The following is a 25,135-nucleotide window of genomic DNA, read 5'->3' as shown; positions in this document are numbered from 1 at the left end:
GCATCAACATGAAAGATCTACACATCTTATTTGAGTCTAGTCGAAGCAGTACACAAGTCATGAGACACATTGCCTAGAACAGCAAGTCCTCTAAAGATAACAGCCTCGGAATGAAGATCAAAGTCTGGGTGAGGAAGATGTAGATGCACTTTTTTGCCTGTGTTATACATATTGCTATAGCTGGCTTCTTCTCTTCATCTTCTTCCTCTCTCTCCCTCTCCCCCCTTGCATTCCATTTCAGTATAAGCAACATTTGACACCACAAACGCCACAAACACCACAAACAAAACCCCACGAAGACCTATCTACAGAGTAAATAAGACCCCTGTCAAATCTCGGACGCACACTTCCCCAAAAGGCAGGTTGCCCATCTTCCCATCCCCACACTCTTATTCTCCATCCAGAAACACCCCATGTCGATCACCGGCACTACCTTATCAGCGTGGCGGCGTCTCAGCCTTTGACTGGACCCTGCACTTTATAACCCGGCACTGAATAGACGCTCGATATCCCGATAGTCATCTGCTCGCCTATCACGATGCCTCGTGCCTGAGAGATCTACGGACTTGAAACCCATATACGTGCGTCGGTGAGGATGTCTGGACAGAGGACAGCTTATTGTGCGCCGGATGTATGTCCAATAAGGAAGGAGCATGAATTCTGTGGTTTTATGTAGATGCTTGGTCTTGGATGGAGATGGTGATGTGATTAGAGGGATGCCGAGATGGTATCTTGGCTTGAGTGATATAAAGACACTTGTGTAGCGTCCAAGGTATGCAGTACTCTTCACCTCTCTCTTCATCCCTCTCGAAGTCTCCTGTCCTCAATTTGGCATCTCAAGATGAAGTTCTCTATCGCGCTTCTCGTTCCTGTTGCTGGCGTCCTCGCCGCACCTACACCTGTATGGCACTCTTGACCACACTTCTCATGATACCATCTCTGACATATCTAGCCCGGAATTCCCAGTGACTCTACTGCTCGTTCACTTCTGAGCGGTCTCACTGTTGCCGCTTCCACCAACACAGGCACCTATGACAGAGACCTCTTCCCTCACTGGGAGACCTATGAGGGTGCTTGCAACACTCGGTGATTACACCCATATCAGGAGACATGCGTCTAGATACTAATAAGCCTGTTAGTGAGTACGTCTTGAAGAGAGATGGAACAAACGTCGTCACCAACTCGGCCTGTGCTGCTACTTCCGGCACTTGGAAGTCTCCCTATGACGGAGCCACCTGGACACAGGCCAGCGATATCGACATTGACCACATGGTTCCTCTGAAGAACGCTTGGATCGTAAGTCCCCTCTTCAACATCTGACCTCTCACGTCTGGAGAGACACCAGCTGACACATCTTAGTCTGGAGCTGCTTCGTGGACTACCGCCAAGCGTACTCAGTTCGCCAATGATGTTACACGACCCCAGCTGTGGGCAGGCAAGTTAACCCAATGCCTTGCGTATCAAGAACAATAAGCTAACATCATCATGAAGTTACCGACAATGTCAACCAGGCAAAGAGCGACAAGTCCCCTGATTCTTGGAAGCCTCCTCTGACCAGCTTCTACTGCACCTACGCCAAGAGCTGGATCCAGGTTAAGAGCTACTGGCAGTTGACTATTACCAGCGCCGAAAAGACCGCTCTCGGTTCCATGCTTGACTACTGTTAAGTCTAGATGGCTTCGAAAGTGGTTCATCGGGAGTATTATACATATTGAATCAGGTGCCTTCAAAAGCTCATTGACTGACAACGTTAAATATACCACGAGCCGCGATATTCTGCAGCTTCAAATCTTACAATAAAAGTCTCGAGATCAAGTTGAAAAGGGCTTCACGTGAACTATGCAAAGATACTGTCAAAAACATTTCAATCTTCATATTCAGTGATATATTCATATATCGTTCCAATATCATTACAAAGAAGAGTATTAATTTTATACGCATCCAAATACCAAGGCGTTAATAACGCCCTGTCTTCTCCACCATCAGCCCAACGCTCTCTCTTTTGTATACACCGTAGAATTATTCGTGAACCGCAACATCTGGGGGGTATCAGGGCTGTTTGATTGCCCATGAGCGAGAAAAAAAAAAGTAGCAAAATGAAAATGTCAACGCCAACTCCAAATATGCAGCAAACGTCAAAAACTGATGCGTCTGTATGTATGTATGCTTGTTCGTACATAGACCGTTTCAAGGTCTCAATGTTACATCTCCTTCATCGTCGCTGCTGACGTCCATGTCACCTTCGCTGAGTTCACCTCGCGCAGCTCTTTGCGCCAAGTCCCTCTCGTGGTAGATTTCTTGCTTCCTCGAATCAGCTTGTCTAAGACAGTCGACGTATGTCGTGAACTTGACGATTTCGCGTAGTAGGTACGCGCTCTTGCGCTCCCAGTTGGCCATGGCCTTCACAGCGTTGCTACCTCTAGGGGTAAAAGCCAGAAGCATGGGGCTGCGGAGTCGGTTATGTGTCTGTAGTTCTGCCTCGATCCCTTTGACATAGGTGTCCAGAGTCTGGAGCTGCTCCGCTTCAGGCTGATTGCTGGGCCGCATGCTCTGGGTGGGTGGTGCCCATTCGGCAATGTGAATCCGATCGCCTGGTAGCTTACCACGTCCACTGTTGTTGGTGAAAGCACCCGCAACGTGATCAAAGCTTGATCCTCGGAAGCTACCACTGTTAACACTTGACCTCCGGCCATGTGCTGCGCTGCTTCCGGGGCGCGATGTCTTGCCAGTCGTAGTCTCGTTGATGGCTGATACCAAAGCGTTGTTGACAATGGCCTCACTCCATCCATACTCGATGTTACTTATACCACCAGTCAATGGATGGGTACTCAAACGAGCGCTCCAGTAGTTGGCTGTAGTAACGAATTCCTTGCAAATCTCGGGTGTGCCGACTTGGAATAGGTGAACAGCACCGTTAGGAAGGCTCAGCGCCCATACATGTGGGCGGGCCCGAGAGTAACCTGGCGGTGGAAGCGCAGATGCAAGAGTCTGTCGTAGGTTATAGCAGCCCAGATTCGTTGCGTTATCTTGCCAATTGCCACCGCCGACAATAGCAGGGGCACCGCCAGCGTTTCTGCCGCGGTTTCTCGAACGGACAGATTTGTTAGGCTGGAATGAGAACAGATTCAGCTGTCCCTTTTGAATGACAGCAAAGACTTCGGACCAATTTCTGGCCTTGGCCTTCTTATCCACGCCATCCAGGTGGTGCTTGTGAGTGACCATTCCTTCCTTGACCCATGGGGGTCCAGCAAGTTCAAGAGACTCGTCTTCAAGGAGTTGAGTTGCCGGAATCTCAGAACTCATGATGGATGGGGCACCGTCCCCGTACATTTCTTCATCTCGAATGATGGCTTGACTCAGTGCATTTGCAAACCCGATCGATTGCTGATAGTCACCTCGAGGGAGGTGAGAGCCAAAGGAGTCTTGTGAAACAGATGTTTGGGTCCTTCCAAGAGAGTGGCGGCTCCATGTGGCAGAGGACGGTGTAGGACTCCACAGTGAATTGCCATCGTCGAAACTTGTACGGCTCGAAGAAAAGCCGTTGCGGCTCATGCCAGCGCGAGATCGACTCTTGGATGTCCACCTTGCTGTATTGGCTCGACCGTTCTCATTGATTCGGCCGCGAACAGATAGCTGGCTCTCCGAGGGAGCCTTACTAAGGACACTAGGAGTTCTCTTTAGCATCCCCATTACAGAAAGTCCTCCACTGTGGGAAGGCTGTAGGCTGGCGTTCTTCTCAGATTCAGCGCCAAACAAGGGCAGCCTTTCATCTCTGATAGAGGTATAGATTCCCTTTAGGACAGTCTCTATCTGTTCCTCCCAGGCCTTTCTCGTGCCATTAAAACGGGACTTGACCAAGGGACCGCAGTCTTCAATACCCTCACCAGGTAGAGTACCCGAGTCCGCACGAGCCGGGGGTCTGAAGGAGTTTCTGAAAGAACGTCGGTCCTGCTCAGAAGGCGGGTCTTGGTTCTCACCAGCCGCAAGGCCATTCTTGTCTGGAAGAATGCTTGGGCGGTGGAAAGCATCAGGGGCGGATTCATCGACAGCCTGCAAGATGGTCGTCATGGTGTTCTTGATAAACTGACTGCGGGTCATTTTCGACTCAATATCAGCCAAGTGCAGGTCAGTATTGAGCAACATAATTGAGTAGCAAATGGTGTGAATCACATCTATCACAGTTAGTTTAGAAAATCATCGGGCAGCTCATGTGCTTACCAGTTGCCTTGAACCCATGGTTAGGATTGCAGTCACACCATCTTTTAGAAAAGGCCACCAGGATGCGATCAACTTGCTGAGTCTCGGCCCGAAAAACCAATCGTCCGCAAACTTGTCTCAGTGCTTGAACAATGCTCTGATTAGTAAAGTCGTACAGCTCCATGTAAGCTTGAAGTGTACGTTGTCTGATCGGGCCCTCTTCACCCATCCACGAGGCAGCCTTCTCCTTCTGGATAAAGTCCTCATTACCATCGTAGATCTTTTGTGCTTTCTGACGATCATCTTCGGTCGGGTCCCCGATGACAAACTCAGGCTCATCAATACCCTTGTTTTTAATCGAATCGAAAGTGCCAAGTACTTTGGGACTAGGGTCTGCCGAGCTTTCGATCCTCACGCTAGGAGGAGCACTGAGAGCAGACTTATAATCTGTACCAGTTGAAGCTGATCCTGGACTAGAGGCTCGAGCTCCTTCGATCGGCAGTGCCAGGTTGGAGCGGTCTGGCTCATCCTCGGAATCGGACTGCTGTGGGCGATGGGAAGGCTTCCTGGACCCAACATGGTCTTTGCCAGGTCGAGGAATGTCTCTTGCTGGAGTGTTATCGGGCTGCTTGGACTTAGTTTGGGATACGCTAGCAGGCTTTCGGTTCGAGAATCCACGTTCATCCTCATTATCACTAGCCCCATCAAGGTTAAGGAATGAGTTATTTCGCGACTCGATCGCTTTGGTAGGTCTTTCAGGTGGAGGGCGGGAGGGTGTACTGTTGTTATTTCGCTTGTTGAGCTGCTCATCAGACTCTGAACGGACTGTTCTGATCCTAGCATTGGGGCTTGGCGAATAGTCAGGCGAGAACTCTCGCTGATATCCTTCTCTTTCTGCAGCCCTGTCGTCTCGTTCCGGTGTCATGTTGGAAATATCGGCCAGTGGAGATGGTCCTTGAGAAGCAGAAGTTCCCGGAGCACTCTGACCAGACCTGAGATACGGGTTCATAACCTTGCGTAAACTGCTGACGGGGCTTGGCTGCGGTGGATAGTTGCCATCTCTATCCTGAGGAGCTAGGTTAGGCGCAGCTGTAGGGACGGGAGCTGCAGGCATTGGAGGCAGAGGAGGAGTATCTTCAGTAACGGACTTCTTCCGCCGACGGAAGAACGAGGATGGTTTCTTTTGTAGTACGGGGTGATGAGAATGTGATGAAGATGTATCGCGAGATGGTGGTGCCGATGCACTACCAGCCATCTTGTCGGCAGAAGGATTCGATTGTGGTGCCGGAGGGTTTGTCGTTTCGTTGTTATGTGAGTTGTTGCGGGACGATCCAAACACTCTCCTGAAAAAGCCTGGACGCTCCTTGACGGGTGCAGGTGCATGTGTTGCAGGCGTTGGGCCGCTGTGCACGGTCGGGTCCTTTGATTTACCATAGCCAACATTGGGTGCAGGCGCCGAATCAAGGTCCAGGGCTGGCACAGCAGGTGTAGGCTCCCGAGATGTAGCAGGCTTGCGTCCCGACACGCTCTTCAAAGAGCGACTGCTGCGTTTATGATCGAGTGTCGGGGGCTCGAGAGGTGGAGGTGGCATTGGTGGTGGGATAGACGAGGGCATTGCCGACATCGCAGGGATCGACGGCTCCCGTCGTGGACCACCCGGGACGGTAGGGGTCGGGGCTGCATCGTATTCGTCGTCGATGTAACTATTCGGGAATTCGACTCGAAAGGGAGACGGTTCAACAACTGGAGGCTGTACTGCTTGGTGTTGGGGTCCATAGTCAAAACTTGCAGATCTTCCAAACCCGCGTCCATATCGCTGACTTCCAAGCACTTGAACATAACCAGCGTCAACACTAGCTGTGCTGCTGCTCTTGCTGCCCGGTTTGCCCCCTCTCGAATGCATGGCTCTCGATGAGCCTGCTCTGTGGCCTTCGCGAACGCTATTGAGGCGCGGGAAACTTGATTGGAAATTGGAGCTACTATTGCTCCGTCGACCGCGACTCGATATACGACTGGAATCGTCTGCTCCTTCAAGATCCGAGCTATAAGAGTATTGGTGTCCGTTGGATCGGGGGGGGCCTGCGACAGAATTGGAGGCTACCCAACTTCTAGTCTGCTCGGCGGCGCCAAACTGGGGCGAGGTCTCGTCGAAGGTATGTGTACGGGATGCAGGTGTGGATGATGGGCCGTACTTGTCGCTTAACTGTGCCATGGAGAATTGGTCGAGAGACATAAGCATATTAGCCACGAGGGAGTCTCGGGTGACGTTGCGAGGAGACAACGATAGATCGTGGGAGTCGCGCTGGGTGGATGATGGAGGTAGACGGTCGGCCATATCGTCCTCGACGGGAGTGGGATTCTCTAGAAAGGACTCATGCGCGTGAGTATTGGAGGCGGGTAACCTGGTAGGCGCCCGATTGTTGCTGCTACTGTTGTTGTCGGAATTCGTATTGGCTAGAGACCTTGACTTAGACTTGGACTTAGACTGGGACACGCGGTATTCTGAATCCTGAGGAGGCGGCGTCTGTGGGTGCGGAATGGCGTCCCTTTCCCTCGACAACGGCGAGGCAAGGGATGAAGTGTTTGTGTTGATATTCAGGTCGGTATGAGGCCGACGTCGAGTCTTGCGACGAGCATTGTCGTTGGAGGATGAAGTTGAGTTCGACGGCATCTTGACTCGATGGGGGCCGGGTAGAGAAAAGGGCTTTTTTGTCTGGCTGCTCAGCTCCCTTGGCTCGTACTCTCACCTGCAACCTGCAGAGCTAAATCTCCTCTCACCAAACCAACCCAAGCCAATCTGAGTAGAGGTAGGCTAGCTGAGTTAGCAAGAGAGGCCGGCTTCCGCATGGGTCGCAAAAATAAAAATAAAAAAGCCACGCGCGAACGATTGGGCCAGTTGGCGGTTGGCTTTGACGGACAACGGGGGCCCAGGAATTGTGACGTGCAAAGTTGGCTGATGCTAAGTATTTCGACTCTCGACGGCGCCGCGAGGAATTTCAATCTAGCAGCACCAACCAGTTTCATGGTACAACTGTTGGTAGGTACCGAATGTATAAATGTACCTGCGTCTTGACCATCAAAACAACCATCCCAGTCGAGCTTCGGCGATAGATCTAGGGTCTTATTCGCTGCAAATTTGTTCTTTTGGTTGCCAGTCCAGGGGGAGAAGTGCCTGTAAAGAGGGGCGACAAGGGTCTTTGATGCAGGGGGAAAGATGGGGTGTTAATTAATAGCAGTTGAACTCATGAACGCCAGGAAGTACCCGGTACGGACTAAAATGAGAGCAATTGAAGACTGAGGAATGCTCATGAAACGTTCAGAGGAATGGGGGATATGCACATGAACGTATCCGTCCAAGGTTACACAGTGTCCAAGAACTCAATATCCAATAGACGAACTTGTTTTAATCTTTAGGCGCCGTTCAAGTGCGTGCCCGTATGTTTGCGTGGTACCAGTGCAGTTGAATGGAAGTTGTAGAAGCACATCCATCACACTAATAAAAGGCATCGGGATTGGATGCCAGGTATTTGGATGTCAGTGGATATCATCACCACAACCACCTGAAAATGAATCTACTAAAGCAACCAGCAGGGCACGATGCTGCAGAACGTTCAGTAATATGCATCTGCAGTTCCAGACGAAGAGCATGTAAATTCATCAATCCCTGCTTCACCTAAAAACGCCAACCCGAGAATGTCCCATCACTCCATATGAATGATGATGTGCGCTAATTCCCGCCAACCTAAATTTGAATGAACGTAATTCAATAAACCAAACCTTGTTAGGCCTTCAAACAATGTCAATCGTGGAGACAGAATCAAAAGGTTCCAGCCTTGCCGCTCCCGAGTCAGTAGGCAAACTCTAATACTCAACGGATACAAAGTCAAATTGATCTACTATGGTACAAGATATGGTAGCCATTAAGTTACCAATAGCCACTGGGTACTCCAGCTAGAGGGTGCATATGAGTCCTTGGGCTTCAGCCTTCTATCTTCTGGAACCTTTTTCTGGAGCTGTCAAGAAGACTGTCCCAGTGGGCTGGGCGTTGAGGCGCGCCCAAGGACCCTTGACAAGACAAGGAAGCCCCTTTTTCTCTTATTACTGTTCCCCGAATGCGCGTGAGCATCTTCATCTGCCGCGGCGCCGTTCCTCTTCGGTGGGATTACTCGAGTGGGCACGAAAGGGGCAAAAGAACAGGGATTCTGAGGAACATCGTTCCAGATCAGAATCAGAAGCAATGGAACACGGTTGACCCCTTGCGAAGCCATGTGGCCAGACTAAGCTTAGAAGAGAGCCTTGGTTGCATTCAACTCACAACGTCTGTGTCTGTGCTCACGGGTAGGCTCCTCTCCGAGGTAGTGAATTATCGTTATTGAGTTGGTCTCGGTAAGATGGTACATAATTAACTCAAAATGTTTGTAAACAATGAACCTAGCAGCAGTTACTCTCGGATCTCTTCCGTGAACGACCTTTTCGTGGAACTGTGACATACCATCATTTGCAAACACGCGCCACAAACTGAACAGAACCACCAAACCATGCATGCATGGCCAAGATGGCGCTCATTGTCTTATAGAAGCTGAAACAAAAAGCCAAAGCGTACATAGATAGATAGACCGCCGAGTATCACGATCATCTCGAACATTTTCCAGGAACAGATAGTTAACTCCGATAGACTGGATATCGACATTGGTCCTCTCTCGGAGTGGACATGTTTCATCATCGGTTTGTTGCAGCTGCAAGGTACATGAGACATTGGGTGGATAAGATGCGCTTGGTACTATTCACTATCTGTTAGCAAGTTGTATGTGGAATTGATCAATCATTTTTCTGCAGCATTACTCATACGCATAGAGTCTAGTATTTTGTCCATTTCTCATCGTGTCGTTTTACTACTATAGCAAGTAGCAGCTAGACTGTTGCTATGGTTAATCCAATCGATACCCACTGAATGCTTGAAGTTCTCCCTGACCCTGCGTTATTGGTTACATTGTCATCGTCGCATAATAGCGAGTTCCATATGAATTCCATGACTCAGACCTAGAGATTGGTAGAAGACATGTTATACCAATGTGCCGTGATCGTGATAGCTTCATGTTTTCAAACTGAACGGCATGTAGAGAACCGAAGTGCGTATACCCGGTAATTGTACCAGCTAAGGTCAGCGCTGCCAACCCCGCACAGCCAGGGACAGTTAAGCTTAGTCCAGAGCTTCTAGCACATTCAATATCAGAATCCCACCTGTGAAAAGATCAATCTTGTTTTGAATAATCGCCAGAATATTCCCTTACTACTGCAAATGCAATCTATCACAGGGCAAACGGCCTTCTCACCATCGACCATTTTCAAAAAAAAAAGTGTTGACTACAGAAGAAGTCTCTGTATACTGCGGTATCCTTGTCTAGCACGTCCAGCCGTGTGAACTTATCAGTATGGCGTCTTTCATGGCAGACAATTCTTCATCGCCCTCCAATAGCTGGCCCCTGGATCAGTTTGTCCAAGATCCTGGATATCTCGCATACCAGGAAGAACTTCGATGCCTCATCTTCAACACAGCTCAGACTGCAGCACCATCCCGCGAAGCTTCACCTACACTTGGAAGCTATGGGCCAACTGATGAAGAACTGGCAGCTCAGGCTCAGACAAAGACAGCCCTTGCTTCCGGACGACGACTTGAATACCTCAAGAACTATGTCGCCCAAGTAGCTCCCTGGGTACTTACGTCACGCGTGTGTTTACTCAGTTACTAACACGCTACAGCTCGATATGTTTGATAGTAACGGGGCATTCACTGTTCAAGTACCAGTTCTTGCTCGTAGTTGCCCGGCTCTTCTGTATGCAGTACTCGCCTTGTCCGCTCGCCAGATGGAGCGTAAAGAGGCCAGGCAGCATTCATTCGACAGCCTAGAACTCTACCAAGAAGCTATTCGTCTCCTTAACCCCTTACTTCAAGCCCGAGACCTCACTATAATCCCGATATGCGTCATTCTCTGCTGTCTAGAAATGATGTCCGCAAGTCCACAAGACTGGCGCCGTCACCTCGAAGGGTGTGCTGCCCTCTTCGATTCGTTTGATGTCAACGGTTTCAGTGGCGGCCTCCTTCAAGCTGTCTTTTGGTGTTATGCAAGAATGGGTTTGTAATATTCGTCAAAGTTACATGTTTCTGCATTGACTCTGTTTTAGATCTATGTGGTGCGCTCATTTCTGATGGAACTCAAGGCACATTGGTACCACTGGACAAATGGCTACCTCCTGGCTCAGATCCAAACTCCGCCGCTGATATCTTTAGAGACCACCGCTCACCAGATATGCACGCCAATTACTCAGTATATCTCTGCTCTAAAGTCTGTGAGCTCGTTGCTGACCGAACTCACTATGTCGAGCTTGGGGAGAACAATGGTTGCGATTCTGCAACTTTTGAAAGACGATGGCTACGACTCTGGCACGATCTTCAATCTTGGTTGGAGGATCGACCGGCAGAAGTAGTTCCTGTCCAATTCATTGAAAGCCAACCATTCCCTCAGATTCTCTTTGTTCATTGGGCTGGGATCTCATCTAATCAGCTTTACCACACAGCCTGTACACTGTTGCTAGGGTCGAAACCTCGGGAGGTCAAGCTTGACGTGGGACCGACAGGATCTTCCATCTGGCATGCTAAATGTATATGCGGCATTTCCTTGACCAACCCCCATCAAGGCTGCCTCAATAATGCCATCCAGCCACTTTGGATTGCAGGGAGACTTCTCAGTCACAAGTCGGAACACTTGCTTCTTTCCAAGTTAATTCTGAGCATAGAGGCGATGACGGGGTGGGCAACTAATTGGCGCATTGCCGACCTTGAACACGCATGGGGTTACAAGGTTAGATGAGATTATACCGTCTCCTCTCTTCACTACTGTAGAAATAAATCACGGGAAACGGTTGAAGTTGGTAGAAATATCAGTCAACGAAAGGGGCATCCAGTAAGTAACAAGTTATGAGTCTCATATATTTAAAATTCAAATCATTCATTTCATCCTATAGCTGCATTATACCACCCAATCCCTAGCTTAAGCAAAGATACGGAGAGGAAAGTTAGGAAGATAAAAGCCAGGATCATTGAACCTTAATCCGCGGTCCAGAGCAGAGATGCTCTCAATTTCTTCTTGAGAAAGGTCAAAACTCACAACATCCAGATTCTGCGCCAGGCGGCTGGGGTTGTTTGACTTGGGAATGACAGCAACGTTGCGCTGCGTCGCCCACCGTAGCAGAACCTGAGCAGGAGTCTTACCATATTTTCCAGCAATGCCCTTAATGAGACTAGACTCAAGAAGTGGCTCGGCACCGTGAGCTCTCTTAGAAAAGATGCCGGGGAGCTCCTTGAAGCTCTGGGGCCCAAATGATGAGTAGGCTGTGACAGCGATGTTGTTCTCTTGAGCCATGGCAATCAGGTCTGGCTGGACAAGGTAGGGATGGTGTTCGACCTGCAGAGAGGATATAGGGTGACGCGTGTAGCGTTGCACATCGTAAAGGGACTGGGCTTGGAAGTTCGACACGCCGATGGACTTGGCGATACCTTGGTCGACAACTTCCTCGAGCGCCTCCCATGTCTCGCGGATGGGGACGTTAGCCGGCTTGACAGTACCCTGATCATCCATCCACCAGGCCTAGACGAATATTAACCCACATGCACAAGAAGAACTCAGATCAAACGTACAGGATAGCGCCGCTTCTCGGGCTCAATATACTCGAGGGCAACCGGGAAGTGAATGAGATACAGATCGATATATCCAAGACCCCACGCCTCATTCTGGGACTTGGCAAAAGCAAGGGCATGTTCTTTCGCGTGGTAGTTATTCCAAAGCTTCGTGGTGATAAAGATACCCTCACGCTTCACAAGTCCCTCCTTGATAGCGCGCTGGATACCTTGGCCCGCTTCCTTTTCGTTTTGGTAATCGTATGCTCCGTCGAAGAGTCTGTATCCGGACTTGATGGCCTATATGGTTGTTAAATACAGTTGAATCGTGAAGAAGTACGGGTTCTCACATTGTAGACTGTCTCAGCTGCTTGGTCGGCGGGAACTTTCCAGAGGCCAAAGCCAACCAAGGGCATTTCGTGGCCAGATGCGAGCTTGACGGTAGAGGGAGCCATTATGAGTGATGTAAGATTCAAGATGTGACCGGTGGTGAGAAAAGATAAAGAGGAGGAAACGAAACTCGGAGAGAGCTTCTTGAGCTGCTCTCTTATCCATTTTGGCCTCTCCAGTCTCCGCTTGACGAATACCTCAAAACATCTGTCATGATAGTATCAAAACTGATTGACTACTGACCCAAATCATATACAGTAGCATGATCCCTGCCGTTTCCCGACGCTTAGTTATTCCTCATTTGGTAATATTTGTGAAGCTAACGAGTCAAGATCGGCTCCGAAAACCCCATGTCATACCCCATCTCCCCAGGTCCCACCCCACGTAAAGGCTTCAACTTTCCCACTTCGGAGTTGCAGTCTTTTTCATATAAACACTTTATTTGCCATGGGAGACGCTGAGAATGAGGCAAAGACCCGCTTGAAGAGAACGAGGACAGGGTGTTTCAAGTGCAGGGTGCGAAGACGAAAATGTAAGTCAATGATCTAATTGCCAGGGTGGACACTTACTAATTCTACCTCAGGCGATGAAGGGAAACCTTCGTGTCAACGCTGTGTTGATGGTGGATTCGAGTGTCAGTATGGCACCAAGTTGTCATTTCTTCAAAAGAATGCAAAGACGTCTTCGGGGTCTCGTAACGCAAAACAATCGTATGCTAAGCTGAGGGTATGTTGATCGAGGACTTCCATTGTTACATGTCTGCTAACATAAGAACTAGTTTATTGTACCAGAAACAGCAACTAAATCTGGTACACATGTACAGCATAACGAATTCGCCTCGAGCGAGCCTGAGAAGACCGAGGGTTCATCTATAGAGGTAGATGCGACTGCTGCAGCGCAGGAGAATACTTCTCAACACCAAGAACCCTCGCAACAAACAAAACCGCCTGTTCAGCCTCCGCCACCAGCGATAATCAGCCCCAGCGTTGAAACTTACGTCACATCCCATCAAGCTCCTTCTCATAGTCTACAAGACTCTGTAGACTTCAATATCGTTATTTCGCCTTCCAATGCAGCGTATGAAACTGCCCTCGACGGACTCCTCGCTCTAGGTAACGATCACTATGTATCCCCTTCAGCACCTACAGTATCTCAAACTGGCACCGATGGGGTACTGTTCGGACAGCTTCCACAGAATGCGCAATTCGAAGTGAGCGATAAGCCTCGTGGAGATGTCTTCCCCAATTGTCTTCATATGCCACAGGATCGTGCTGTTGAGCTGCTACGACACTACAGATACAATATTGCGCCTTGGGTAAAGTTGTCCCCTCTTGTCTCTGGGAACTATCTAACATGTCTCGCAGCTTGATATCAACGATCCTGACCAGACCTTTGGTTTGTTTGTCCCACGTGTTGCTATGGACTCTATTTATGTTCTTGATTCTCTCCTCTCCCTTTCTTTGGAGACTCTTGGAAATCGTACCCAGCTTGATCCAAATGAACAGCCCTTATTACCTGATACAAGCACTTCTAGCATCGAAATCCTTTGCCGCGTGCTGGTCTTCACCTTTACCACCCTCCGCCGACAGTTCGCCACACAACCAACCTCCTGGTTAAGCCCGTCAAAGAGTACTGGCTATGAGACAATCAACTCGACTCCTTTCCAATTACATCACCCCACTGCCGCGCTGGCTGTGTCTTGGATGGTTCTACGCCTGGGTTAGTTCTCGTCTCATAAATTTCAAGGCAACTTCTAACGAGTTCAGGTGTTTCTGTCGGTCTTATGAACGGCTCTTCAGTCCCTATACCCTCCATCGTCTCTTGCGAAGTTTCTTCACCTATAGGCATGTTGAGTAGAGAACCACTCAGATGCGGGCGAGAACCTGTTCTTTTGTGTGCCGAGGTCCTGAATTATTGCTTCGGGGGTGATATTCAAACTGATCCTGACACGATCCGCCTTCCGGCCGCCCACAGATGGAAAGCATTTTCTGAAGCTCTTCACAAGTGGTACGCAAACCGCCCCACGGACTTCAAACCCATGCTCGAGACTGAAGACGGCGAACAACTCTTCCCTCTGGTGCTCTTTACCAATGGGGCAGCGATCTTGGCAAACCAGTTGTACCATACATCGATGCTGTTGCTCCTACAGAATCGGCCACGTACTCTCCCGAAGGAGCATGGTCGAAACATCTATCTGTCACCACTATGGCATGCTCAGCGAATCTGTGGTATCAGCCTGAACAATGACACGCGGACCAGCTGGGACTTTAGTTTGTTGGCGTCTTTTTATTTTGCTGCTAAGCGGATGACTTATGAGCCCCAGCAGCATGCTATTCTGCGTGGGATTGATCGCATTGGGTCTTTGACAGGATGGAATGTGAATTCATTATCAGCGCAACTGATGCATGAGTGGCAGCCAGATTGAGAACGCTGGTTGTTTGAGTAAGTTTCGTCTTTTTGTATATATGCTTTTAAGCTTGAGGACCGGTGTATCTATTGGTCATGATTTTAGCTGCCAGCTCTATGTATCGTTAGAGAATAGAGTATTACTTGTTAACTTTCTATGTACATGATTTCAACAACTACCTAGGTGGTATATATTTAACAATCACGGAGCCTGACGCATCCAAAGCTATGTATTCTTAAGACTGAGTTGACATACTCTAAGCCTATCATAAACAAAGTAAGTTTGATTTATTAATACTTCTTTCTTATATGGTCAGGTCCGCTAAGGTCCTCTTTGTGGCTCTTCACACATTTCCTTTCATTAATGTTCCCGGCCTACATTGCAAGTCTCCCGTACCCATCTTTCACAAGACCATTTGAAGAGTGAGCCTATAATTTAACTCACCTTGGGGTGCTTCAAGAGATGCATAAATGGAACCTTACAAAAATCAATGTACCGTGGCGAATGGAGGTTTGAATGGAATTTGTTGACGTCCAGAATAGGCAACTTCAAGCCCTCCACTAGTCTTTGGGTGGAGAAGTGGGGAGACGATAACCTCCAAGCCTGTAATATACTGTAGAATGCCATCTGTTACACGGACAATGTTGTATGCGAGTAAAATGGGGTGGAATGAGACAAAGATGGCCTTTATTTTCTCACTTGATACCTCTTTCACTCTTTCTTCGTTCCACAGTCCTCCTTGAACCTTTCTTCTCCTCAAACCATCGATCAATCTTCGAGCTACATCCCATCACGATGTGTTCGCTGGCAGCCTCACAACCCCTCACCCATGATGCAACACCAGTAGTTGATGAGCTCAAGGTCAAGCTCAACGGCTATCCTAGCGATCCTCAAACTCTCAAGGCTCCCCTACCGAACCCATCCTTACAGGTCACGGCAGATCACAACTTGAAAAGAGTCGATGCGCCTGTGTATGCACCCAAGTCTGGCGAGGTTCTTCTTCACATCAAGGCCACTGGTATTTGCGGGTGAGATAAGGAATTATCAGTAGCAAGAGATATTGATCGCTGATTATTCGGACAGTTCTGATGTTCATTTTTGGAAAACAGGATGTATAGGTTCCCTTGTATTTGAGGGTGATTGTATCATTGGACATGAGGCCGCTGGTGTTGTGATTCGTGTTGGTGAGGATGTTACAGATCTCAAACCTGGTAAGCAAAAAAAGAGGAAAATGAAGTATTGTTACTTATACGAGTCTCTAGGCGACCGAGTGGCTGTTGAGCCTGGAGTTCCTTGCGGTCATTGCTTTCTGTGTAAAGACGGCCGATACAATCTCTGTGAAGATGTACAGTTCTCCGGGGTCTACCCTTATGCAGGAACTCTGCAGCGATACAAGGTTCATCCTGCCAAATGGCTTCATAAGTATGACAAAGTGGAATTTTGAGGCATGAAAGCATTGAGGAACTAATGACTTTCAGACTTCCCGATAGTGTCTCTTTCGCCGAGGGAGCCCTTCTCGAGCCCCTGAGCGTCGTCCTCCACGGCATAAACTCAGCCCCAATCACCCTCGGAACGCCTGCTGTGATCTGTGGTGCTGGTCCTATTGGCCTTCTTGCTCTCGCCGCCGCGCGAGCTTCTGGAGCCCATCCCCTCGTCATCACGGATGTCGAACCCAAACGACTGGCTTTTGCAAAGGATTTCGTTCCCACAGCTATTACGTATCAAGTTGACATTAGCAAGAGCAACGAGCAGAATGGTAAGGCTGTGAGGAAGCTGTTCGGTGAGACAGAGTATGCTCAGCCTAGGGTTGTGTTTGAGTGTACCGGTATCGAAAGCAGTGTATGCTCCGCTGCGTATATGGTACGCCGTGGAGGTGTTCTCATGGTTGTCGGTGTTGGCAGGTCGATTATGAACAATCTGCCTTTCATGCATTTGTCTCTTGCTGAGGTGTGTAATCAAGACTGTTGGTGCTGAGGTGGGACACTAATGATAGGTTACAGATTCAACTTCGATTCATCAACAGATACAAGGATACCTGGCCCGCAGGTATTGCGTGTATTGAGGGGGGCTTAATAGATGCGAAGAAGTTGGTATCGCATGTTTTTCCTCTGGAACAGGCTCTTGAGGGATTGACTTTATCGGCAGACCCTAAGAATGGGTGCATCAAGGTGCAAATTGTGGATGAGACCGAGACAACGTATTTTTAGGAGATTTAGCGGTAGCCGTTGGGACCAAAACATGATCTTGTCATGACGCTCTTTTTTTTTGTTGGCTTTCGAAGTTCACGATAAATCCTATTCAGGCAGTATTGTGCCTACAGTTAATTCAGTGAATTAACTGCACTTCAAATAAGCCCACTACCTCGTCTTGATGCATAAATATTTCTTCTGCAAGCATTAATGCTCTTAAAGTACAAGTTCAAGACTTATTATCCTGCGATTTGGCTTTAATACCATACGAAATTAAGATAGTATTGTGCAGCTACCCTATAAATTTCGGCGTAGGTCCCGTTTATGGATCCATGATACTGGGATGGAATTAGTGGAGCAGGCACTGAAACACCGCCACATCTTCAACGGCCTTGTGTTGTACAATAATAGACCTCTAGAGTTTAAATTTCAATCGTCTTTTATACAATTAGTGGAGTCCATATTCACAACTTGACATCGTAACGCTCACAGCCCAAGCCTTCCCGTCTTCTCATCCGTCTCAGCTCCAGTTAGCTACAACCATGCCCTGGCTGCCGAGCCCACTAAGCCTCGGCGATCCCAGCGCCAAGTTGGTGTGATGACGTCGCATTCTTCATCGGAAAGGGGGCATCTGACATGGTATTTCGGCCTCTTACTCGTCGTTGCCTGGGCCAAATCTGGGGATGAGGGTGTCGACATGGAACAAGGCTGAGCATTTTAGTTGCCAACCCGCCTACTTGTGTAAATATGTAGTAGTTAGAGCTCTCTTTTGCTTGTAAGAACGTCAGCAGTCTTGTTCCATGTGAAACGCCTGCTCTTCGTTCTTTACTTTTTGTCACGCGACAGTAGCTCAGACGTCAGTTGTCTTGCTTCCATATTCGGGCTCATATCTAAGTGCCTTAGTAGGTAGCTAAACAAGGACAGGCCAACACCTCGAGTCTCCCAACGTCAACCTACCACTTCCAACAACTATTTCGATTCTCAATGAAAACCTGCTAAAACCTCACATACATCCATAGCATCACCACTATGGGTGCAACTCAGTACTATCGCTCTCAGATTGGCGAAGAATCCGTCATCGACTACTCTCATACCGACTTCCCCTTCAAGCTTCTCGCCAAGGACGTATACTATTTCTTTGTTTATGTATGGGCACTGCCATGGGTCATCTGGCCTGTCTATCCCTTCAAATGCAAGGTTTTTGATGAGCTCTATCCATCCCCTCAGAACGTATTCTGCGTTGTCGTTCACTTGGTTCTCTTCTTCCTACAGCTAGGGTTCATCATAGCCCTACCATTCTCTATTGTGTTTCCAGTCTGGATGGCGGCAACAGGTATTGCTGGTTTCATGTTTACCAACTGGCTCATCTGTAAGCTTCTCAATGGTAGTAAGGAAACTTATACCTCGGATGAAAAGTACGCCAAGGCTCGGCCTGAGCACGCCCATGAACAATGGGTTTTCTTGAACGGCGTTGCTGTTGGGTATGATAATCTCAAACTAAAACATGGTATTCTCCACTGACAAGATTATAGAGACCATTGGATGCAGTCAAACCTGAACCGACTTGCACTGACTTTCGGCCGGCCTATTCTTGGCATTCATAACCAGACTCGCGGAATAATATTTGATGTTGTTGAATGCCTGATACAGCGCAATTTTGGCTACGCAACTGGGGATGTCAGAATTTGCTTCAGACTTCTCAAAGACATCCTCTATGATGAAAGCAAATCCAAAGTCGTGTTCGTGCTACACTCCCAAGGAGGAATCGAGGGGGGTCTGGTTCTCGATTGGTTGCTCCAGGAGCTGCCACAAGATCTAATGTCTAAACTCGAGGTTTATACTTTTGGAAACGCTGCCAATCACTTCAACAATCCTCATCGCCATCGGTCTTCGCAGATGCTGGCTCGTCTCAAACCCCTATCAGCGATGAGCACTGTTCTTACTGAGTCCTCCTTCGACTCTCCTTCTAGCAGCCCACTCGAAGCCAAGGATGATCTGGCCCTAAAGATTCTTAATCCGGTTAGGAAAGAATCTTCTGGTGTGTCGACTCGATCTATTTCCGCTGCCAAAGACAGGTGTATCTTGCATGTTGAGCACTATGCCAATAGTACAGATTTTGTTGCCATATGGGGCATACTGCACTTTGCAACAAACAGGATGGAATCGCGAGAACTCCCACGGTTTCAGGGGCGATTGTTCGCTCGAGCAGACGGCCGCCACGGTGGCCACCAGATGAATCAGCATTACCTAAACGCCATGTTCCCTTTGAAGAAGGATGCTGAAACTGGAGAGTATGTGGGCGCTGATGAAGACAATGAGTTCATGAATGAGGCCATCAAGGTCGGCGAAGAAGGCAGCGCCTCTGCCAACGCGAGAGAAGCCTTCGAAATATCATGGGCTGGAACGCAGGGATTTGGATCTGGCGATGCTTCAACACCGATCGAGGTTCATGGGATCTCAAACAGAATCAAGGAGGCTAGTGACGACCACGGAATCCGTGTGAAGGATGTGAGCCGTTTGTGGAGTTACAGAAATGGTCGGAGTCCTGTAGAACTACCCCCAATGCTTGTCTCCGAGAACGGCGTGCCTAGAACAGAAACTCTATGAGCATGAGAGGGCGAAACATAAGCAGATAAAGGAGATAAAGAAGAGGCAAAGCATCGAGAAGTGTTTACAGCCAGTATACTTGTATGAACATACCCTAAGATCAGTCATGATGGTATTGTTAACAATTAAAAGCACATCATGCGACTGGTGAAATTGTATTAGTTGTAAATGCATTCGTCTTCGTTGAACCCTAGCGAGCTTGAGAAGCCACCGATACATTGATAACGAAGAAAGTCTCACATCTCTTACTGAAAAGCGTGGCAGGTAATGTGATGGTTGACAATGAGGACTCGGGATAATGACCCGTGATGGTTTCACGGAATTAACTGAATGACCACAATATATCCACCATCATGTTCTATCGACGCATAGGAATAGGATGGCAGATACTAGGCTGGACCATCACCACCCTGTTATGATTGCGAAGGAGAGACATTCAGCTTCCTTTCCAAAGAGAGCTTAATTCAATATGCATCTCCAGTGTAAGTCTATTGACCAAAAAATGTTGGTGAGGGGTTCTCGTAACGCTGTCTTTGAAATTTACTCCTTATCCTTTGTCCATCATATAATACATATTTGGCTGCATCCGGGGCCTTTAGTCCATGAAATTCTCCCGAGCTCTTATCGTGATGTATCTGGTCGGGGATAACCAGGAGGTTGGCTATTTGTGTTCCGTCTTCTTCGAGTGGCGGTAGTCTGGCTTTCCAGAGCGTGAGTCGACTCGCTGATTTCTAATGGATAGACTGGTTGCGCAGTTGCTGGCTGCAATCTTCCAAATTCAATAATGCGACCGTGGAATTGGATTCCTCCGGAACCTGATCTCACCATGTCCGCGCCATCCGCCTCCACCTCTGGTCTAGGGCTCGGGGTGATTTCCCTCCTAGAAGCCCCTTCAGAATTCCAGGGCCCTGATTGCCTCAGCTGCCATGATTGATACCCCGAAGAGATATTGTCAGGACTATTTGTGGAACGTCGTGGCGAGGGCTCTGTGGCTGTGGCCGCTGGTACACGGCGTGCCCACATGGGAACAGGAGGGTTACTCGAGACAGGTTGATCTGATCTGGAGGAAGAGTTTCGTGACATCGGCTGAGAAGAGTGACTTTCAGGTCCCGACGAGGGTGGTCGAAGGGTGCTGCTTGCAAGGCTATTTGGCAACGAAGATGACAAAACCTCCCCAGTAGACAGAGTACGACGATGATAAGATGCTGGTTGCTGACGATGAGATGCAGGTCTGAGGCTGCTCACTGAGTGGCTGGTGATAGGCAGGCCCGGTGCCCACTGGTCAATATCTGCATCGAGAGATGTATCCGAATGACTTGCGCGTGGACGGTCTGTTATGCGATCATGGGTGAGCCAGTCTGCGTTGGCAATCTCCATAGTTGGGATTATGCCATCTCCTGAACCCATGAACGGGTTTTCTTCAACACGCTCACGAGTTATCTCTCGAGGGTGAGAGTCTGGTCGAGGAATAGCCCCCACACTCTGGCCTCTGACTGTCGGTCTTACAACGCGCTCGGCAGGCTCAAAGAGTGGCCTTGATCGAGAGACACTTGGTTCCCTGATCAAAGTCCAACTCTCATTCAAGTCACGTTCAGACACCCTTGGGCTGTTGCCACTTGAACGTCTTACTGCTGACCGTTGCTGAGAGACCACGCTCCCCATTAGAGTATCGTCATCCTCATAGAACACCGGTACGGGCATTGTACTATCGTAGGGATATGGTACATCGTTGTCTGCTTCCAGAGAAGGGAAACTAGTGCGCAAGTCCCAAGGGGCTTGCTTTTCTTCCTCGATGTTGTCGTCATCCGGAGTGGTAAAAGAGCTTGACAGAGAAGCACTGTTGCTTTTCTCAAATACCGACACATAAGGACCCCGAACCCATCTTCCTTCAGAGTCTGTGGTCATAGAGCGTGCCAAGGTGCGAATCTTGACTTGCATATCCTCGAAACGGCCTTGCAAGGCTTGCTCAACGGCCATGAGTTCTAGACTCGGCCTATCGACTTCTTGAAGATGCTTCAAAATCCTTCGGCACTGGGTGGCATATCTTCTATAGTCATCTGGAATGCCCATCTCCTTATTGTTCTTGGCACGACTATCTCCCCGGTCGAAAGACTCGAGGAAAACAGCGGCAGCACGTTCAAGCCAGAAATTGTACTGCCCGTCTTTCTTCAAGGCCTCGAGAAAGAAGCTTTGCACGATGCCGTGGATCTTGAGCACATCGAGAGGCTCCATTGGTCTTGAACTAGGGATCGTCTCGCCGGGCGTGCTCACCGATGGGACATCTTCTATCTCGTCACGCTCGATGAGAGCAAACGCTATGAGAACGGTGAATGTCTTGTTAAGACTCCGCTTACCAATCAAGTCATGGGTACGCACAGGAGTGCGCTTATCAAGTGCTTTCAGGCCTATCAAGTTAGCTTCGTTCCGGGAGTGATGGCGGCCTGATAACATACCAAGTGACAGCATCTCGACCGGCACCCGCCCTCCCCAGAATGCGAGTAAATACATGAGGTTAAGCGCCGCTGTCTCCCCTCGTTCCTTAAGCTTTTCTCGCACAGCCTTGTAAGCTCCCAACCCGCCGGTACGGGGCCGCTTCTTGTAAGATCGAATGTACTTTGCCAGTGGCTCTTTGGTAGCTTTCATCTGACCGGCTGCGGTATGGATTGCTAATGGCAGACCTTCAACCAACTGAACTACTTCGAGAGCGCGGTCGAGATCATCCTGAGTCCAAGGTCTCTTCTTGTCCATATCCTCAAGCAGCAACGTCCGAGCATCGTTATCAGCCAGTGGTCCGAGTTCGAGTTTCTGGGGATTGTCAAAGTGATGGTCTCCCGCGATGGATGTGTCGGTAGACGTTAGGATGAGGCTTGAGTTTCTTGCATCGGGGATGCAATTCTTCAGATTGGGGGTGTCGTATAGAGCTCCATCCAGGATGAGGAGCCAGTTCTCTGATCGGTCAAGCCAGTTTCGAACCAAGGGGATCACCTTGCTTGGATTCTGCAGGGTTGTCTCGTCCTGTATATCAATTTCTGCCCGAGACATGGCATGTTTTGCAATCCTCAAGAATCCATCTTCGAGATCTTCAGGAGTCTTTGTGCGTACCCAGAAGACGCCGCAAGAGTAGTCATGACGATGCTTGAAAGCATATTCCCTGGCGAGATGCGTCTTTCCTCCTCCAGGAACTGACCATATGAGAACAGCAGAAGTACCTTGGTCTCTGCGCTGTCGGTCCATGAGCATGGTATGAAGATCCTGCAACTCTTGCTGTCGACCTCTAAAGAGCGAGTTGGGCCGGAAGCGTTCTGGGTGAACGAAGATTGATTCATCTCTATTAAGTAGCGCCAAAGATGATCCTTCCAGGACTGGTCTCTTCCCTTTGAACGATGATATATCTTGACTCAGCACAGGTGTCTGAGTCTGACTTGTGTAAGGTGACATAATCTCATTTGCCCTTATCATGGCGCGGGCTCGTCTCTCGTCTTCTTCAGCAAGCCATCGTTCCTGGGTAGCAGAGGGGGCCCTTTGAATCCACTGCTGTATAGTGATGGCAATGTTACGAAAGCCTGGGGAGCTGGTGCCATCGAACTTGCACATGTTGGAGTGCGATGCCTCTATCCCGTAGTAAGTGACACCAGGCAACTGAGGTCCAGCTGAGTTGGCGTCAACAATAAAAATTCTATCAAAAAAAGTTAGCTAGGTGACCAAGATTCCGAAGAGGGAAAGACGACATACTTGTGGCCCTTGATATCCGTTTTCTGATTCTCGCGAACCATATGAATCTCAAAGCGCTGATATATATCCAAAAAATGACTGTTGATATTCGCCAAGGTTTCGTTGTCTTTCTTAAGAGTCCTCAAAAGCACCGACTCAGAGTCGAAAAACCTCTTGGGTATGACTGCATCGGACATGGCTTGAAGAATGAGACCCCAAGTAGCTGCATCTGAGCCAACATGGGGTGTTCCTAAGAAGACCAGGCCGAAGGTCGAAACAAAAATGGATCGGAAATGTTCAAGGTGAGGTTCGCGAACATCAGATGAGTAGAGGAGAGCTCGTTTGACGAGGATGCCCCCCAGGCTATGGCATACCCAAATGATGGGGTTCTTGAATGTGCCTTCGCTTTGGCGATGGAGAGTCAGATTTGTTATAAGATTCTGCGCATGTTGGTGAATGAAGCTGTCGCTGGCTGTTTGATTGTTCTTTTTGGAATAGACGTCTGCATTATACCCATAGACCAGGACGTTAGCCTGGGCGCCTCTGAGTGCAATTGGTAATAGGTCTAGAGGCCAGAAAGTTCCATTCTTGGCCGTCCATGTCTTGTCGGGCGTTCCATTGAGCCCATGGACAAGAACAATGTCGACTTTGGCCTCTGGATGAGTGTATACCGCTGTTGTCTCGTAGCGGGCTATTGAACGGTTCTCGGACCCCTATTTCAACCACTGTTAGTCAACTGCTGCATGCTGTGAATGAGACTCGACAGGTTCGAACCGTGAAACTCACCATGATGTGTCGTCGAAAATGGGGAAGCTCGATAGTCGTGGTGTCGTTCCAAACATTGGGGAATCCCTGAACAGAGCTAAGTCAAGCAAGCAAGCAACCTTGCAAGAAATGCGCGGCTGATCGGCGTATAAATGGCCGCTCGAATCAGAACGAGGCTGTCGACAATTGCGCTGCCTAATAAGTGACGAGTGTGAGCAATCACTTCCTCTCACCGAGGCTGTGAATTGCCCCCCTCCCCCCCCCCGTTATTCTATTTATCGCCGGGCTGAGTGCGAAGCGCCATCTTCAACTATTGGGGGCCATCACAAGACTCATACCAAACCTAAGGTAGATATTGAAAGCTGAGTCAAATGGCGCATGTCCGTGTCAGGGACAGTGGCTGAGTTCTCGCCCAGCTGAATGGTGCCTGTAGGGCGTTTTTTCGCGTTAGCCGAATGGGTTTCAGCTAGACCTTTTTTTGTAGGTGCATTTTCGGGGGCTGCTATATAATTGGTAGGGGTGTTCGCTCGTTTTATACTGTTAATAGTTGATGAGCATGATGGATGGATGTTTGCTGAAGGAATCCAAACCACGAAAAGCATGGGTTTTATGAGACTGAAATCGCTTAAAGCTCTGAGTAGCTCCGAGTACTAAGTAGCTTCATGGTGCATAAATGGAGTTTATTTTTTTTTAATCATTTGGAATCTTAGACTTTTAGTCGACTCATATACGCTTTAATAACCTTGTTCTTACGACCAGCATATGGCTAGACACTAAAAACCTCGCGTCTTGAGCATCAAGTCATGGCGGCTGGTAAAGACTGCAGAGCTCTTCGCCTTTTACCGTAATCTAGGTGTACTCTTAGAACTTATTTTCTTTGTGCTTATTGGCAACTCTTCACATGACATGATGTTTCAGAAGGGACATGTCGTTCATCCCTATCGAACAATCTTGATGTTGGCTGTCTTATAGATCTGGTGATGCCCTCACTCAAACACATACGACCATACCTATTAGAGAACTCGGGGTCCCGTCCGCTCCCCCATAGATAAGCTGATAAGGGGCGGATTAGTAGTTGGGTCGGTGACGACCAGCGAATACCTGCTGTTGTATGTCTTTTTGCCAGTTATGTTATCTGGCTGTCATAGAAGACTGGGCATCTTCATAGGATGGGACCGGAAGATCATGAGGCTA

General features: G+C 48.8%; 8 protein-coding genes across 8 annotated transcripts; 5 read left to right on the top strand and 3 right to left on the bottom strand.

The window, feature by feature from the left end:
• The first annotated feature begins 455 nt into the window (after positions 1–455).
• FOBCDRAFT_317089 (uncharacterized protein) lies at positions 456–1,852 on the top strand. Its single transcript, XM_059611993.1, has 5 exons — positions 456–901; positions 953–1,086; positions 1,140–1,296; positions 1,360–1,435; positions 1,492–1,852. The coding sequence occupies exons 1-5, from the start codon at positions 842–844 to the stop codon at positions 1,665–1,667; spliced, it is 603 nt and encodes a 200-aa protein (XP_059464450.1). The 5' UTR covers positions 456–841; the 3' UTR covers positions 1,668–1,852.
• Positions 1,853–1,862: 10 nt separating this feature from the next.
• Positions 1,863–7,202, bottom strand: FOBCDRAFT_178820 (uncharacterized protein). The gene is made up of 2 exons (XM_031176561.3): positions 4,219–7,202; positions 1,863–4,172 (listed from the first exon to the last, which is right to left on the bottom strand). The coding sequence occupies exons 1-2, from the start codon at positions 6,866–6,868 to the stop codon at positions 2,188–2,190; spliced, it is 4,635 nt and encodes a 1,544-aa protein (XP_031047694.2). The 5' UTR covers positions 6,869–7,202; the 3' UTR covers positions 1,863–2,187.
• Positions 7,203–9,618: 2,416 nt separating this feature from the next.
• Positions 9,619–11,176, top strand: FOBCDRAFT_317087 (fungal-specific transcription factor domain-containing protein). The gene is made up of 3 exons (XM_059611992.1): positions 9,619–9,911; positions 9,958–10,330; positions 10,381–11,176. Exons 1-3 carry the CDS (start codon positions 9,630–9,632, stop codon positions 11,064–11,066), a joined length of 1,341 nt encoding a protein of 446 aa, XP_059466954.1. The 5' UTR covers positions 9,619–9,629; the 3' UTR covers positions 11,067–11,176.
• A 51-nt stretch (positions 11,177–11,227) lies between these two features.
• On the bottom strand, positions 11,228–12,378 carry FOBCDRAFT_157182 (NADP-dependent oxidoreductase domain-containing protein). Its single transcript, XM_031176559.3, has 3 exons — positions 12,223–12,378; positions 11,894–12,172; positions 11,228–11,843 (listed from the first exon to the last, which is right to left on the bottom strand). The coding sequence occupies exons 1-3, from the start codon at positions 12,325–12,327 to the stop codon at positions 11,247–11,249; spliced, it is 981 nt and encodes a 326-aa protein (XP_031047692.2). The 5' UTR covers positions 12,328–12,378; the 3' UTR covers positions 11,228–11,246.
• Positions 12,379–12,686: 308 nt separating this feature from the next.
• FOBCDRAFT_258503 (uncharacterized protein) lies at positions 12,687–14,776 on the top strand. The gene is made up of 5 exons (XM_031176558.3): positions 12,687–12,794; positions 12,846–12,988; positions 13,041–13,577; positions 13,627–13,981; positions 14,029–14,776. The coding sequence occupies exons 1-5, from the start codon at positions 12,710–12,712 to the stop codon at positions 14,685–14,687; spliced, it is 1,779 nt and encodes a 592-aa protein (XP_031047691.3). The 5' UTR covers positions 12,687–12,709; the 3' UTR covers positions 14,688–14,776.
• Positions 14,777–15,305: 529 nt separating this feature from the next.
• On the top strand, positions 15,306–16,987 carry FOBCDRAFT_218214 (chaperonin 10-like protein). The gene is made up of 5 exons (XM_031176557.3): positions 15,306–15,697; positions 15,753–15,880; positions 15,932–16,091; positions 16,148–16,616; positions 16,670–16,987. Exons 1-5 carry the CDS (start codon positions 15,318–15,320, stop codon positions 16,874–16,876), a joined length of 1,344 nt encoding a protein of 447 aa, XP_031047690.3. The 5' UTR covers positions 15,306–15,317; the 3' UTR covers positions 16,877–16,987.
• Positions 16,988–17,887: 900 nt separating this feature from the next.
• Positions 17,888–19,465, top strand: FOBCDRAFT_290244 (uncharacterized protein; the record flags this gene model as incomplete). The annotated part of the gene is made up of 2 exons (XM_031176555.2): positions 17,888–18,339; positions 18,391–19,465. 2 exons carry the CDS (start codon positions 17,888–17,890, stop codon positions 19,463–19,465), a joined length of 1,527 nt encoding a protein of 508 aa, XP_031047688.2.
• A 143-nt stretch (positions 19,466–19,608) lies between these two features.
• Positions 19,609–24,459, bottom strand: FOBCDRAFT_218209 (uncharacterized protein). The gene is made up of 4 exons (XM_031176554.3): positions 23,963–24,459; positions 23,198–23,889; positions 21,919–23,141; positions 19,609–21,870 (listed from the first exon to the last, which is right to left on the bottom strand). Exons 1-4 carry the CDS (start codon positions 23,963–23,965, stop codon positions 20,087–20,089), a joined length of 3,702 nt encoding a protein of 1,233 aa, XP_031047687.2. The 5' UTR covers positions 23,966–24,459; the 3' UTR covers positions 19,609–20,086.
• Between the last annotated feature and the right edge of the window lie 676 nt (positions 24,460–25,135).

Source organism: Fusarium oxysporum, chromosome III, assembly GCF_013085055.1.
Source record: "Fusarium oxysporum Fo47 chromosome III, complete sequence".
Taxonomy (NCBI): Eukaryota; Fungi; Ascomycota; class Sordariomycetes; order Hypocreales; family Nectriaceae; genus Fusarium; species Fusarium oxysporum.
This window is presented reverse-complemented; position numbering and strand designations above follow the sequence as displayed.

Excerpts from the sequence above, each read along its gene's own strand:
- FOBCDRAFT_317087 (XM_059611992.1), top strand. The coding sequence starts at position 9,630 with ATGGCGTCTTTCATGGCAGACAATTCTTCATCGCCCTCCAATAGCTGG. Across the intron at positions 9,912-9,957 it reads TCGCCCAAGTAGCTCCCTGG|CTCGATATGTTTGATAGTAA; the intron begins GTACTTACGTCA and ends AACACGCTACAG. Across the intron at positions 10,331-10,380 it reads TTGGTGTTATGCAAGAATGG|ATCTATGTGGTGCGCTCATT; the intron begins GTTTGTAATATT and ends ACTCTGTTTTAG.
- FOBCDRAFT_178820 (XM_031176561.3), bottom strand. The coding sequence starts at position 6,868 with ATGCCGTCGAACTCAACTTCATCCTCCAACGACAATGCTCGTCGCAAG. Across the intron at positions 4,173-4,218 it reads CCATGGGTTCAAGGCAACTG|ATGTGATTCACACCATTTGC; the intron begins GTAAGCACATGA and ends TAACTGTGATAG.
- FOBCDRAFT_258503 (XM_031176558.3), top strand. The coding sequence starts at position 12,710 with ATGGGAGACGCTGAGAATGAGGCAAAGACCCGCTTGAAGAGAACGAGG. Across the intron at positions 12,989-13,040 it reads AATCGTATGCTAAGCTGAGG|TTTATTGTACCAGAAACAGC; the intron begins GTATGTTGATCG and ends CATAAGAACTAG. Across the intron at positions 13,578-13,626 it reads GATACAATATTGCGCCTTGG|CTTGATATCAACGATCCTGA; the intron begins GTAAAGTTGTCC and ends CATGTCTCGCAG.
- FOBCDRAFT_218209 (XM_031176554.3), bottom strand. Across the intron at positions 23,142-23,197 it reads ACGGATATCAAGGGCCACAA|AATTTTTATTGTTGACGCCA; the intron begins GTATGTCGTCTT and ends TTTTTTTGATAG. Across the intron at positions 21,871-21,918 it reads GGTCGAGATGCTGTCACTTG|GCCTGAAAGCACTTGATAAG; the intron begins GTATGTTATCAG and ends CTAACTTGATAG.
- FOBCDRAFT_317089 (XM_059611993.1), top strand. The coding sequence starts at position 842 with ATGAAGTTCTCTATCGCGCTTCTCGTTCCTGTTGCTGGCGTCCTCGCC. Across the intron at positions 902-952 it reads TCCTCGCCGCACCTACACCT|CCCGGAATTCCCAGTGACTC; the intron begins GTATGGCACTCT and ends TGACATATCTAG. Across the intron at positions 1,087-1,139 it reads GAGGGTGCTTGCAACACTCG|TGAGTACGTCTTGAAGAGAG; the intron begins GTGATTACACCC and ends TAAGCCTGTTAG.
- FOBCDRAFT_218214 (XM_031176557.3), top strand. The coding sequence starts at position 15,318 with ATGCGAGTAAAATGGGGTGGAATGAGACAAAGATGGCCTTTATTTTCT. Across the intron at positions 15,881-15,931 it reads TGTTACAGATCTCAAACCTG|GCGACCGAGTGGCTGTTGAG; the intron begins GTAAGCAAAAAA and ends ACGAGTCTCTAG. Across the intron at positions 16,617-16,669 it reads TGCATTTGTCTCTTGCTGAG|ATTCAACTTCGATTCATCAA; the intron begins GTGTGTAATCAA and ends GATAGGTTACAG.
- FOBCDRAFT_157182 (XM_031176559.3), bottom strand. The coding sequence starts at position 12,327 with ATGGCTCCCTCTACCGTCAAGCTCGCATCTGGCCACGAAATGCCCTTG. Across the intron at positions 12,173-12,222 it reads CAGCTGAGACAGTCTACAAT|GCCATCAAGTCCGGATACAG; the intron begins GTGAGAACCCGT and ends ACAACCATATAG. Across the intron at positions 11,844-11,893 it reads CCGAGAAGCGGCGCTATCCT|GCCTGGTGGATGGATGATCA; the intron begins GTACGTTTGATC and ends ATATTCGTCTAG.